General features: G+C 57.0%; 1 protein-coding gene across 1 annotated transcript in view; it reads left to right on the top strand.

Annotated features, from left to right (window-relative positions):
* Nucleotides 1-8030: 8030 nt before the first annotated feature.
* Sec14l5 (SEC14-like 5 (S. cerevisiae)) overlaps nt 8031-12378 on the top strand; it is a 17041-nt gene continuing 12693 nt past the window's right edge. The window contains 2 exon segments of the mRNA XM_013011217.1: nt 8031-8109; nt 11769-11918. Coding sequence (XP_012866671.1) covers nt 8047-8109; nt 11769-11918 — 213 coding nt within the window. The 5' untranslated portion in view covers nt 8031-8046.

Below are 12378 nucleotides of genomic sequence, written 5' to 3'. Positions count from 1 at the left end.
CCGCACCCCCTCCTTCCCCGGGCCGCGCGCCCAGGCTCGGGCTGACCCTCGCTCCCGCGCTGGCCAGGGCGGTCAAGCTGGTGATCCACTGCCCCCGGCCTCAGTTTCCTTCTCTGTCCCAGGGCGCGAATAGCTTCCTGCACACGCCGGAGGGCTGGAAATGGATTCTTGCGGATAATCCACACCCCGGCGCTTGGCCCCGTCCTGGCCCACGTCTGTGTGTTGGGGGGTGGCCACCACTGCCCCCTCGCGCCAGCTGGGGTGGACGCAATGTCCCCGACCCAAACCTTCACCACCCCAGGCCCTGGCACCACCGAGCCTCCGGGAGCTGCTCCATTCTGGCTCAGAACAGCCACATTGCACAACCCGGCCAGCACGTCCCCCTCGGGCAGGACGCGTGCCACTGGAGATGGACAGGCGGACAGAGCCAGCAGGGAGGGTCCAGTCCCACTCTGGAGGGGTGGGGGTGGGGTGGAGCACAGGGGTTCCCGAGAATGTCCCCACAAAGTGGCCATAGGTCAAGAACTTCACACCAGCATCCAAAGTCCATCAGTCTTCAGCTAGGGCCCCGTGTGTGCCCATGTGTGCGTGCATGTGCACGCGTGTGTGCTGGTACCTCAAGTTCTTGCTTGTTTTTTTTTTCCTCTACCCCTTGAGCCATGCCTCCTGTTCCACGTTTATGTTTAATTGGCTTTTTTTTCTTTTTGCTTATGTGGTGCTGAGGAATCGAACCCAGGGCCTCATGCATGCAAGGCAAGCGCTCTACCGCTGAACCACCTTCCCAGTCCAAAGAGTGCCTTTCTTTTTGGACCATGTCACCCCTTCTCTCTGTTCCAGATGTCAGTTGGAGACTTGTCTGTCAAGGCTGGGATTTGAACTCAAGACCTCACATTCTCAGTTGGCTTTTCCTGCTCAAGGCTGGTGCTCAACCACTTGAGCCACATTTCTACTTCCAGCTGGTTTTGCTGGTTGATTGGAGAGAAGAGTCTCTCAGTCTACCTAGCCTGGCTTTGATCCTCACATCTCAGCTTCCTGAGCAGCGAGGACTGCAGGGATGAGCCACCAACACCCGGCTGAGGACTTTATCCTGGACGTGGTATTTAAAGGGTAAGCCGGGGGTGCCGTTTCCCTTCCCCGACATCACCTTCAATGTATGAGTTCAGAAGTGTATCTTCTTTCTTTTTTTGCTCGCTTTTTTTTTTTTTGTCAGTCATGAAACTTGGCCTTGAGCAATGTCCCTGAGCTCTTTTTGCTCAAGGCTACCACGCAACCACTTGAACCACAGCTCCATTTTCAGTTTTTGAGTGGCTCATTGGAGATAAGAGTCTCTCAGAGACTTATCTGCCGGAGCTGGCTTTGAACCTTTATCCTCAGATCTCAGCCTTTGGAGTAGCTAGGGTGACAGGCGTGAGCCACCGGGCTCACATCAGAAGTGTATCTTTCGGAGTCAGGTCAATGAGCCTCATTCATTCACTCATTTGTGACATTTGCCACCTCCGCCAGGCCAGCCTGGCTGGCCTGGTTCCCAAACTCCACACATGGCTCCTGAGCCAGGGAGGGGCTCAGGGGAACTCGAGGTACCTCTGGCTCTGCCTGTGCCTGGCTCTCCTGCCTGAACCCCACCCCACGGAGGTTCCTCACTCAGACTTCACCCCTCAGGAATCTCTGAGAAGCACCTGGTGCCTGCTGGGAGGAAGCTGACAATAACCCAGATGCCTTTCCCAGGGGGTAGGGGGACGCCAAGCGCCAGGTGCGGTCGCTAGTATGTTATCAAGGAGTGGGGGGGGGGGAGGGGTTTGCTTGTATACAAATGCAGAACACTTCTGACACTTCTAGAAGGTCCCATAAGGAATTGCTGGCCTGGAGTCCCCTGGGGAAGAATACGACCGAGGTCTGCTTTTTCACTGAGGGAAGGAGAGCAGCCTTGATCAGGGTTCAGATTCCCAGCCGTTCTGCTGCTGTGAGACCCTAGGCAAGTGGTCCAGCCTGCGCAGTGACCAGCACGTCTCATCTGCGAAGGAAGCAGCACAGGCAGTCGTGCAGGTTGGAAGTTTCTCACTGCCCTCTGGTCAGAGAGGCCTTCTCCAACCAGAGAGGGTTGTGTCCACCCTTCTTGAAGTTTGGAGAACTTTTGCCACAACTCCTAGGAAGTAGATGGACTCCAGGTCGGCGGGTTTGCAGCTCAGCTGCTGGGTGCCAAAAACTGCACTGAAGGTGGGAATCGGTTTCTTGTTCAGTGACAGCTGACTCCAGGTTAGGCCTCAGGACATGCCCCCCCTCTGCTGATTGGTCCCTCCAGCCTGGGGTGGGGGGGGGTTAAAGGGGCCTGGGCTCCTGGCCAGGGATGAATGACCCATCTCAACTCTGCCTCCACAGAAGGGAACCCAGGCCCTGGGTATCTCAGCCTTCCAGTCCCCAGCCCTGTCCACCCTGCCCAGCTTCCACTCCCAGCCCCAGGGGCAGCTGGGCCCCTGCTCCCCACTGACTCAGCTGGGCCTGGCCCAGGAGTGTCACTGAGGATTAGCAGATTTGGGGAATAGTTCCAACTGCACCTCCACATGCTCTCCTCCCCTCTCCATGCCGCTCCCTGTGGGTGTGTGTGTGTGTGTGTGTGTGAACACGCGAGGACACATGTGTACTGGACACAGGAGCGTGGGGAGGCCGGATGGGGCTGTGATCTGCCCACACATGGAGCGCGGGGCTGGGGGGGTGCCTGGCTCTGACTCACCCCTCGAGGGAACTGGAGGGGAGGGCGGACCCCTGGTTCCTTCAGCACCTGGGTGACCCTTCACCCCTGCAACCTGTCCCCCTTTCTGCAGCTCAACCGGGCCACCTACTCCAAGGAGGCCTCCGCCACCTTCTGAAGGTCCGTGGTTCCCTCTGTTTCTCCAGCAGCTGGAGAAAACCCCGGCTGGCTCTGAGAACCAGTTTGGAACAAGAAGAGTGGCATTCTCCCAGCCAGCTGCAGAAGGCTGGGGAGGGTGCACTGAAGATCACAGCAGGAAGCCAACCTAGCTTCAAACCCCAGCTCTGCCTGGCTGTGTGACCCTGGCAAGTGGCTTGCCCTCTCTGAACTCTGGTTTCCTTTTCAGGGACAGGGGAAGAGCCCGTGGGCAGGAGGCTGGCAGAGGGCCTGGTGAAGAGGCCTCCCTCCTCTCCACCCCCCCTCCTTCAAAGGGGGCAGGAGGGGCTGTACCCCTTGTTGTGTAACATGTATTTACTTTTCTCGCAGGACAATGGGAAGGATGGAAAAATCAAGCTGGCCTTGGGGCCCGGTGTGCTGACTCATTCAGCCCCAGGCTGGGGGGGCCGGGAGAGGCCCCCCCAAAAAACAGCCTCCTGGGGCCAAGAGGAGGCCAGGCTCTGGCCAGCACAACAGGAGAGGGTCCATGGTGACTCAGATGCTCTGCCTGTCCCTGAGTCACCCTGAGAATCCACCTCACACACATACACACACACCCCGTTGCTCCCACCCCCACCCCCCTTAGCCTGCCCCTGCTGGCTGGACACCCGTCTGTCTCTGCTCCAATGACCCCCTGCCGGCCCGCCCTGGATACAGGTGTGCACCTGTCCAGTTGTGACTGTTGTCACAAGATTGAAACGAATCTCTGCCGGGGTGGGGTAGCGGCTGCCAGGAGTCCCTCCCTCCCGCCCGGCCCCTCCTCTAGGACCCGCCACAAAGGGGCGAGGCCCTGGCGCTGCCCGGGCCTCCGCAAGAGCCCCACAAGGCTCGGTGGCTGGCGTCCGTCGCTCCCACCATCTGGATCTCGTCTCCCAGCGCATCTTGTAGACCCAGCCTTCCGGGTTTCAGACACCTCAGCTTGAACCCCGGGCTGCTTGTGAGACCACCTGCACCCCGTACATGGCTGTCCCCTGTTCTCTGAAAGGACGTGGGGGGGAGTCACCCTGTAAGGGAAGAGTGGAGCTGCCCGGACGCGGAGCCCTGCAGGACAGGCTGCCCAACCAACCTCCTGTCCACGCCCAGCCCGTTTCCTCCCTTCCTCCCTCCCCCCCTCCCTCCCGCAGCTCTGCCAGACTCAAGCTGTCCAAACCAGTGGGGCCGCATTCCCGGGGCAGTGTCCGTGATGCGACCCACCCTGTGCCCGCCCAGGTCAGGAGGTCAGGACCCCTTTTCCCCTCCAGAGCCCGGAAACCTAAATAAGGGATGGAGTTGGGCCCGAAAGGGCAGAACACAAAAATCAAGCCAGGTTTGAATGGTGGGTTTGGATCCCGGCTCATCCGTGATGAGCTGTGTGTGATCCTGGCCCAGTGACTTACCCTCTCTGTGAAGCAGGAACTACTCCTCTGTTCCCTAGTTGTGCTTTCCCCTCTCAGAACCTCAGTTTCTCCATCTGAGAAATGGGGACCTTCGGATACCAGCTCCACAGGGTATATTTTCTTTTGGAGTCAATACTTGGGGATTGACCTCAAGATCTTGGGCTTACCAGGCTAATCCTCTAAACCACTCCTTCAGCATTGATTTTTTTCTGTTTTGGTTCCATTCCTAGGGCTTGAACTCATGGCTTAGGTAGGCATTGTCCCTTAGCTTTTTTTTTTCCTTCTGAATGCTGGTGCTCTACCACTTGAACCATATTTCCACTTCTGAGTTTTTGCTGGTTAATTGGAAATAAAAGCCTCACAAACTTTCCTGCCCTCTGTCCTTAGATCTCAGCTTCCTGAGTATCTAGGATTACAGGTGTGAGCCACGGGGGGCTTGGGAAGCACAACCACATCATAAAAGATGAAATAGTGCTGTGGTATGGTGAAGTGTACCCCTGTCAGCCTAGGCTTCACAGGCAATGCTGGCAGGAGAATGGAGAGTTCAAGACCAGCCTGGGCTGAAAAGAAAAAAACAACACACACACACACAGTAAACAAAATAGGTTGGGTGCCTGTGGCTCATGCCTGCCATCCTAGCTACTCAGGAGGCTGACATCTGAGGATGGAGGGTCAAAGCCAGCCCGGGCAGGAAAGTCTGTGAGACTCTTATCTCCAATTAACCACCAGAAAACCAGAAGTAGTGCTGTGGCTCCAGTGGTAGAGCGCTCGCCTTGAGCTGAAGAGCTGAGGGACAGCGCCCAGGCCCAGAGTTCAAGCCCCACGACCGCCAAAACCAAACAAACAATAAACAAAATAAGTTGGAGCTCAGGGCTCACACATCTGGGGGGGGGGTGTCCATTCCATGTTTCCTGGCTGGCCTGTCCCCTGTCCCCTGTCCCCTGTGGATCTGTGTCTGCCCTTTGTTCCCTCTCCTGCTGAGCTCAAACATTCCTGCCTGGGACCCAAGCGGCCAAGGCCATTCTCTGGTCACAAATTCAGGCTTAATCTCCTGCCTGGGCCTGAGCAACAGTGATCAACTCACATGGCAAAGCCAGTGAGCTCTGCACAGTCCCTCCCTCCTCCTAGCTGGTGCCTCCTGCCCCACCCCCTATCTCTGCTGCTCTGTGGGATACTGGGGGTGGGGGGGAGGAGGAGCCTCTCCATGGAGCATCTGAAAGACAGATGCTCTGTGTACCTCAGGGCTGCCAGCCGCAAGGCCCTGAACTTGTGGCTAGTGCTCAGGCAGGGGTGGGGGGCAGGAAGGGGGACAGGGGGCGGGGTCAGCTGGGGATTTTTGTTTTTATTTTCTTTTACTATTGCTTGTGTGAATGTCATAGAGATGCTTTTTTTTTTTATTAAATAGATATCTCTGTTCGTAGCTGCACGTGGTTGGGGGTACATGGGCTTCAGAGGCCCCAGTGACCCTCAAATCTCAGCCTCTTGAATCGTTAGGATTACAAGGATTAAAAGATTAAAATAGTTTAGAGCTGACTACCGTCTTTGTGCGAGCAGTTCCTAGCCATTCTGTGCAACCCTCACCTCGGTCAGGTTCCGAGCAGCTTCCTCCCTCTGGGAGTACTTTTGAGGATTAAATTCGCTGCTGTTTGTACATCTTGAAAGCAGTGCCTGGGCTGGGCACCGGAGGCTCACGCCTGTGTCCTGGCAGCTACTCGGCAGGCTGAGATCTGAGGATCACAGTTCGAAGCCAGCCTGGGCAGGAAAGTCGGTGAGACTCTTACCTCCAATCTCAAAAGAGTTGGAAGGGGAGCTGTGACTCAAGTGGTAGAGCACTGGCCCCAGGAGCAGAGAAACTAAACAAAAAGAAGCAAAAACAAAATCAAAATGCAACAGTGCCTGTGATGGAAAGTACTAGAAGATGTTCAATGGGTGGTGGGATAATCGATAATAAAACAGAGCTGAGAATAGTGACACTGGTAGGCAGTGGCATTACCTCCTTGGATACAAGAGGGAGCCCTATCCTCTCTCCCCTGGGTGGGGTGGGGGGGCATTTTTCTCTTTGAAAGAAGAGGTGCGGGGGTATCTTTGATACCAGTGATCCCCAAAGAGTCTCATACTGACCCTCTGCAGCGCTGGGGGTCCAGCCATGAGGCTGGTTAGGAGGGAACTTCCCTTGAGCCTCATCACAGAACTGTCCTCCACCCCAGCTCTTCCCAGAGCCATGTGCTGTGGTTTGCTGCCTCCCCGTGGCATAGATGAGAACTCTGCACCCGTCTCCATCCTAGCTGTCTGTCTTTCCCTGGAGCTGTGCAGCCCTGTCAGGTCCCCAGAGAAACCCAGAAATAAGTCAAACGAATACGCTGTTTAAAATTGCACCCTCGCTCTGGTGGCTTCTTGAACCTCTTTTTTTGTGCGGCATTTTTATTGTTATTTGGCACTGGGGTTTGAGCCTTGCCCTGCTTAGACAGGGGCCCTATCCCTTGGCCCACGCCCCCAGACTTTTTCTGTTTTGCTTTAGACATTTTTCCCCCTAATAGAGTCTCTTTTTATTTATGCTTGCCTGGTAGCCAGATGTGCAGTATTATCATGCCCAGAACTTATTGGTTGAGATAGGGTTTATTGAACTTTCTTGTCCAGACTGGCCTTAAACCACGATCCTCCGGATCTCTGCTTCCCAAGTAGCTAGAATTACAGTCGTGAGCCACCGCACATCCCACGTGGGATAACCTTGATCGTTTTCCCTCAGGAGGGCAAGGATCTGTTTCTTGGTGAGTGAACCAGCGCTCGATGATGCGGAGGGAAGGACCCAGGCCGAGCGGGGATCCGATGGGCTCCTAGGCGCGACCAGGGGAAGGAACGGGGCTGGAGCCCAAGGGCAGCGGCTGGACCAAGTCAGTCTGACCCAGGAAGACGAGCATGGTTCGCATTTGCCGGGTCAACCGCACCAGGAGGGGCGGGGCGGGGCAGGAGCGCCCGGGGCGGGGAGAAAGGAGGACTGGGGAGGAGTGTAGGGGCGGGGTCTTCTAGGATTGGGCCATTCTGGAGGCTGGCTCCCTCGGGGGGCGTGGTCACGGCGGGCGTGGTCAGAGGGAGGTGTAGGCGAAAGGCTGGGGCAGGGCGTGGTCAAACACGAGGCCGGCAAGTGAAGGGGCGTGACTAAGGGGAGGTGGAGCCATCCTGGGGAGGAGCCATGCCGGGAAGGGGACCAGTCAGGAGCGACAAAGGCGGTGTGGGCGTGGTCTCAAGGGGCGGAGCCATTCAGGGGGTGGAGCCAGGCTCCTGGAGCGGTCCGGGCGGGGCGGGTCTCGCTCTGGCTCCGGGAGTTTTCCTCCCGCGCTCGCCGACAGGACTGAGCTGTGCGCCGTCGCCGCCCTGCAGCCAGGTCCGGGCTTCGCCTGCGGTGCTCCGCTCAGGGCCAGGCCAGTATTAGGGCACTTCCCCCCCCCCAGCTGTGTCCCCAGAGGCTCAGGGCGAGAGTGCATGGGCGTGCATGCCTGTGTGTGGGTGCGCGTGGGGTTGGGTAGGTGCTCGCCCTGGGTGGCTGAGGGCGCGTGGGGTTGGCCGGGTGCGTGTGCAAGGGCGGTCTGGCGTGGGAGAGGTTGTGCATTGGTGCACGCGTGGCAGGCAGGGAAATCTGGGGGTGGCTGTGTGTGTGTTGGGGTGTCTTGGAGAAGATCTATCCCAGTCACCTCACCAGTCACCCCTCACTCCAGGCTCTGTGGGTGCTCCCCCCCCACCCTCCGTCTTCCGGGGTCTTCGAAGGCCATCATGGTGCAGAGATACCAGTCTCCTGTCCGTGTCTACAAGTACCCCTTTGAGCTGGTCATGGTGGTGAGTGACCCCGATTCTCCTGCCTCTCACGTGATGGTTGGAGGGGCTCAGGAGGTCAGCCAGGGTGGGAAGGAGAGGGAGACCCCAAGACCCCCAGACGTGGAGCTGTTCAGCTACTCTGCTCCTAGGGTCAGGCTGTAACCTGTGACCCCTCTTTCTTTTTTTTGGGGGGGGTCTGGTCGTGGGGCCTGAACTCTGGGCCTGGGCGCTGTCCCTTCAGCTCAAGGCTAGCACTCTACCTCTTGAGCCACAACGCCACTTCCGGCTTTTTTCTTTTTTCTTATGTGGTGCTGAGGAATCAAACCCAGGGCCTCAGGCATGCAAGGCAAGCTCTCTACCACTCAGCCACCTTCCCAGCCCCCATGACCCCCCTTTCTAACCACCCACTCCCACCGGCCACCCAACTTCTGAATCCCTGACAGTGGCAGAACACAAAGCTTGCCCTTGGTCTCCCTTTGGTGAAGATCACCTCTCCCTCGCTTCACACCCTCCTGCCAGGAAACAAGGTGGTCACCGAGCCACAGGGTCCTTTTATGCCTTGCTGGCAATGGGAACAATCATGGAAGCCACCCTGCTGACGGAGTTAGCCCATGGTTTGTTACACATGTCCAGGGTTGAGTCCGCACATGCCTGTTGTCTGTGAGCCATTCATTGGTCCCACTTCACCTGGGTAAACTGAGGCTTGAACAGGTAGCAGGGTAGCCTCCTAGGAGAGATTGGGTCAGATGAGCCCAGATCCAGGAATTGCAGAGCCTCCACGTGGGACAGGGCAGCACCGGAGTCTTGCTTTCTCCCACAGATTTCCCCCCCTCATTTTCTTCACCCAGTACAGGCTCTTTACTGCTTGAGCCACACATCCACTTCTAGCTTTTTGTTGAGATCTCACCCTCCCGAATAGGCATGAGCCACCAGTGCCCGGCTTATGGCTGGCCTTTCTTGCAGTAAGTTCAACTTGGCTCCGAAAGTGTGTTCTCTTAAGTGAAGGGTGGGCTCCGTTCCCTCCCTCTTCACGTGTAGCCTATAGATGTTGTTGTACCAGGTGGGATGCCATTTAAAGACAGAAACACAACAAAGTCCCTGGCTCAGGTGTGGCAAGTGTGCGGCATGAGTTCAATCACCAGGAACACATGCCAGAGATTTCCGGGCATTTATTTTCTATGTCTGCACGAATGTAAGGCGTCATCTGTCATTTCCAGAGGCTTGGCACAGCCCTGTGCTCTTATGTTCCGTGCTGTCTCTCTGCCTTGATCGCAAGCCCTGGTGCATAGAGGACAAAGCCATTTTACCACGGTTGTACAAAACGCCATTGTCCCCCACATAGCTTCATAACTCTGCATTCCTCGTGTCCTGGGGAGCACAAAGGGGTTTTCTGCCCTGATCCTGCCTCTTCTGTCCTCATGCTCCGAGTGGCGTGGGTCGGAGCCTGGAGCCCGGGAGGTTTCGAACAGACTCAGCTGTTTCCACAGGCTCTGTCCGAGCTCTGTCTGGGCAGAGCTGGCCTTTTGTTTCTGTTTAACAAATCTGACTTGAGCCACCAAGCTGGGCCTTTAGAAACCACTTTATTGAGGTACAATGGATGTAGGAAGCTCAGGTGTTTTGTTTGGGATTTTGGGGCACTGGGGTTTGAACTCAGAGCCTCACCTTTGGTCAGGCTGACAGGATACCACCGAGCTATAACCACAGCCCTGTTTTTCACTGTTGTTTATTCATGTATGTACTTTGTGCGTGTGTGTGTGCCAGTCCTGGGGCTTGAACTCACGGCCTGGGTGCTGTCCTTGAACTTTTTTGCTCAAGGTTAGTGCTCTACCACTTTGAGCCACAGCACCACTTCCAGTTTTCTGGTAGTTAATTGAAGATAAGAGTCTCACAAACTCTCGGGCTGACTTTAAACTGTGATCCTTAGATCTTGGCTTCCTGAGTAGCTAAGATTACAGATGTGAGCCACCGATGCCCGGCAGCATCGGTTATGGGGCCTGAACTCTAGGCCTGGGTGCTGTCCCTCAGCTCTTTAGCTCAAGACTGGACCTCTACCATTTGAGCCACTTCTGGCTTTTTCTGCTTATGTGGTGCTAAGGAATCGAACCCAGGGCCTCTTGCATGCAAGGCAAGCACTCTACCACTGAGCCACCTTCCCAGCCCAGCAAACAGATTTTAAGAGGGAGTAGAGATGAGGCTTTACAGCCCAGGCCAGGATGCAGGTACAGGGAGAATGGTTGCTGTGGACATTGTTCAAACAACACAGCAGGGACCTTATTTAAATGAGTTGAAATTAGTTCCCTGGGGTTGTCAGGAGATCCACTGCTAGCAGACGAAGCAAAGCTACTCAGGTTTAAGCTGGGAGAACCAACATGATCACTGCCCTGCAAAGGGACTTTCCTGATTTCAGAGGACTTGAAAGGAAGCCAAAGGCCCTCGGGCAGCATTTCCTGTGTGCATTAACTCATGCACCTATGCATTCCCGAGATGTGTGCTGAGTCTCAGCCCTGTGCCAAGTGGCATAACAGGTGCTGGGGTTTCCATATCACTGACTGCTAGCATTGTCTTGAAATGCATTGTTGTGGGCCCAGGATGGTAGTGCACACCTATAATACCAGCTCCTTGGGAGGCAGAGGTAGGAGGATGGATGGTCTAAAGCTGGGATGCTGGTCCAGGGAAAAGCAAACTAAAAGCCAGTGGGCTGGAGGCATGGCTCAAGTGATATATAGTGCTTATGTGTGAGGTCCTGAGTTCACTCTCCAGTACCGTCAGAAGAAGAAAGGGAAAGGAACGAGAGGAAAAGCAATGCATCATTACAGCAGCTTCCTGGTCAACTGGTTTGCAAAGGTCTTCATGAAGGAAAGCTCCAGAAGGTGGAAATGTGTCTATCTTGGCCTCTCCTCAGGACACAGGAGAGGACAAGGAGAAAGGCCGCTGGTGGCCTTGGAGGGACATTAAGGCAGCCAGGCTGAGTGTGAAGTGCGTGCAAAGTCCCAGGGGGCAGGACAGGTCACAGAAATGGAAGAGGTTAGGCATGAGGGCCCCACAGGAGCTAGAAGGTGAGGCAGGCGTTGGCTGGGGGCTTTATCCACCTCATCTACGACTTCGGGAATGTTGAAAGGCTTTGAACTGTGGGTGCAGGGGCTGCTCTGGGGTTTAGGAGGTGGCCTTGCACACTGTGGGTGGAAGGGAGTCGGAGGCCTGGTCATGGAGCAAACAGAGAGGCAGGGACACTGCGGCGACGACTCCGAGCCACACTGCTGCCCAGCTGCACTGGGCTGGCCTAACTAGCCCCCCTCCCAGCCATCCTTCCCCCCTTCCATCTTCTCTCCCTCCCTCCTTCCTTCCTTTCTTCCTCCCCCTTCCCTCCTTCTTTTCCTTCTCCTTTTCACTCTCCCCTTTATCCTCCCCCTATCTCCCTCCTTCCTTCTTTCCTCCCTGCTTCCTCTTGGATCCCTTCCTCCCTCCCTCCTTTCTTCCACTCCCTTCCCCCCACTTCCCATGGATGCTGGCCTGATGTCCCAGGTGTAGCAGTCTCCGGGACTGGGGTGGTGTGGGTTCAAGTCCTGGAGATGGGGCGTCCATTGCTGAGTCTGTAAACAAACACGCATTTCCCTGCGCCTCTCCGCACCCGCGTGCAGCCCCGGCCCCTGCGTGCAGCCCCCGCTCCGTGTCTCCCCCAGGCCTACGAGAAGCGCTTCCCCACCTGCCCGGAGATCCCCGCCTTCCTGGGCAGCGAGGTCCTGAGCGAGTCCAGCAGCGCCGACGGGGCGGTGCGCGTGGTGGAGCGGAGCTGCCGGCTGCGCGTGGAGGCGCCCGGGCTGCTGCGGAAGGTGCGGGGGTGACTGGGCGCCAGAGTGGAAGGGGGAGTTGGGGGTCAGAATGGAAGGGGGGATTGGAGGTGAGGATGGCGGGGCCGAGTCAGATGGAGGGGCAGGGTTAGGACGGAGGGGCGGAGTCAGCTGGAGGGCGGGGCCTGCTGGAGGGGCGGAGTCAGATGAAGGGGCGTAGTCAGGCAGAGGGGTGGAGTCAGGTGGTAGGGCGGAGTCTGTTGGGGGCAGGGGTCTGTCGGGGGCGGAGTCAGATGGTGGGGCGGGGTCAGTGGAGGGGCGGAGTCATGTTGGAGGGCGGGGTCTGTTGGGGGCGTGGTCTGCTGGCAGGACGGGGTCGGTGGCAGGGCGGAGTCATGCTGGAGGGCGGGTCTGTTGGAGCAGAGTCAGTGGAGGGGCAGTCAGGTGGGGGCGGAGTCGTGTTGGAGGGCGGGGTCTGTTGGGGCGGGGTCTGCTGGCAGGG

This window comes from Dipodomys ordii, unplaced genomic scaffold (assembly GCF_000151885.1).
Source record: "Dipodomys ordii isolate 6190 unplaced genomic scaffold, Dord_2.0 Scaffold14, whole genome shotgun sequence".
Lineage (NCBI taxonomy): Eukaryota > Metazoa > Chordata > Mammalia > Rodentia > Heteromyidae > Dipodomys > Dipodomys ordii.
This window is presented reverse-complemented; position numbering and strand designations above follow the sequence as displayed.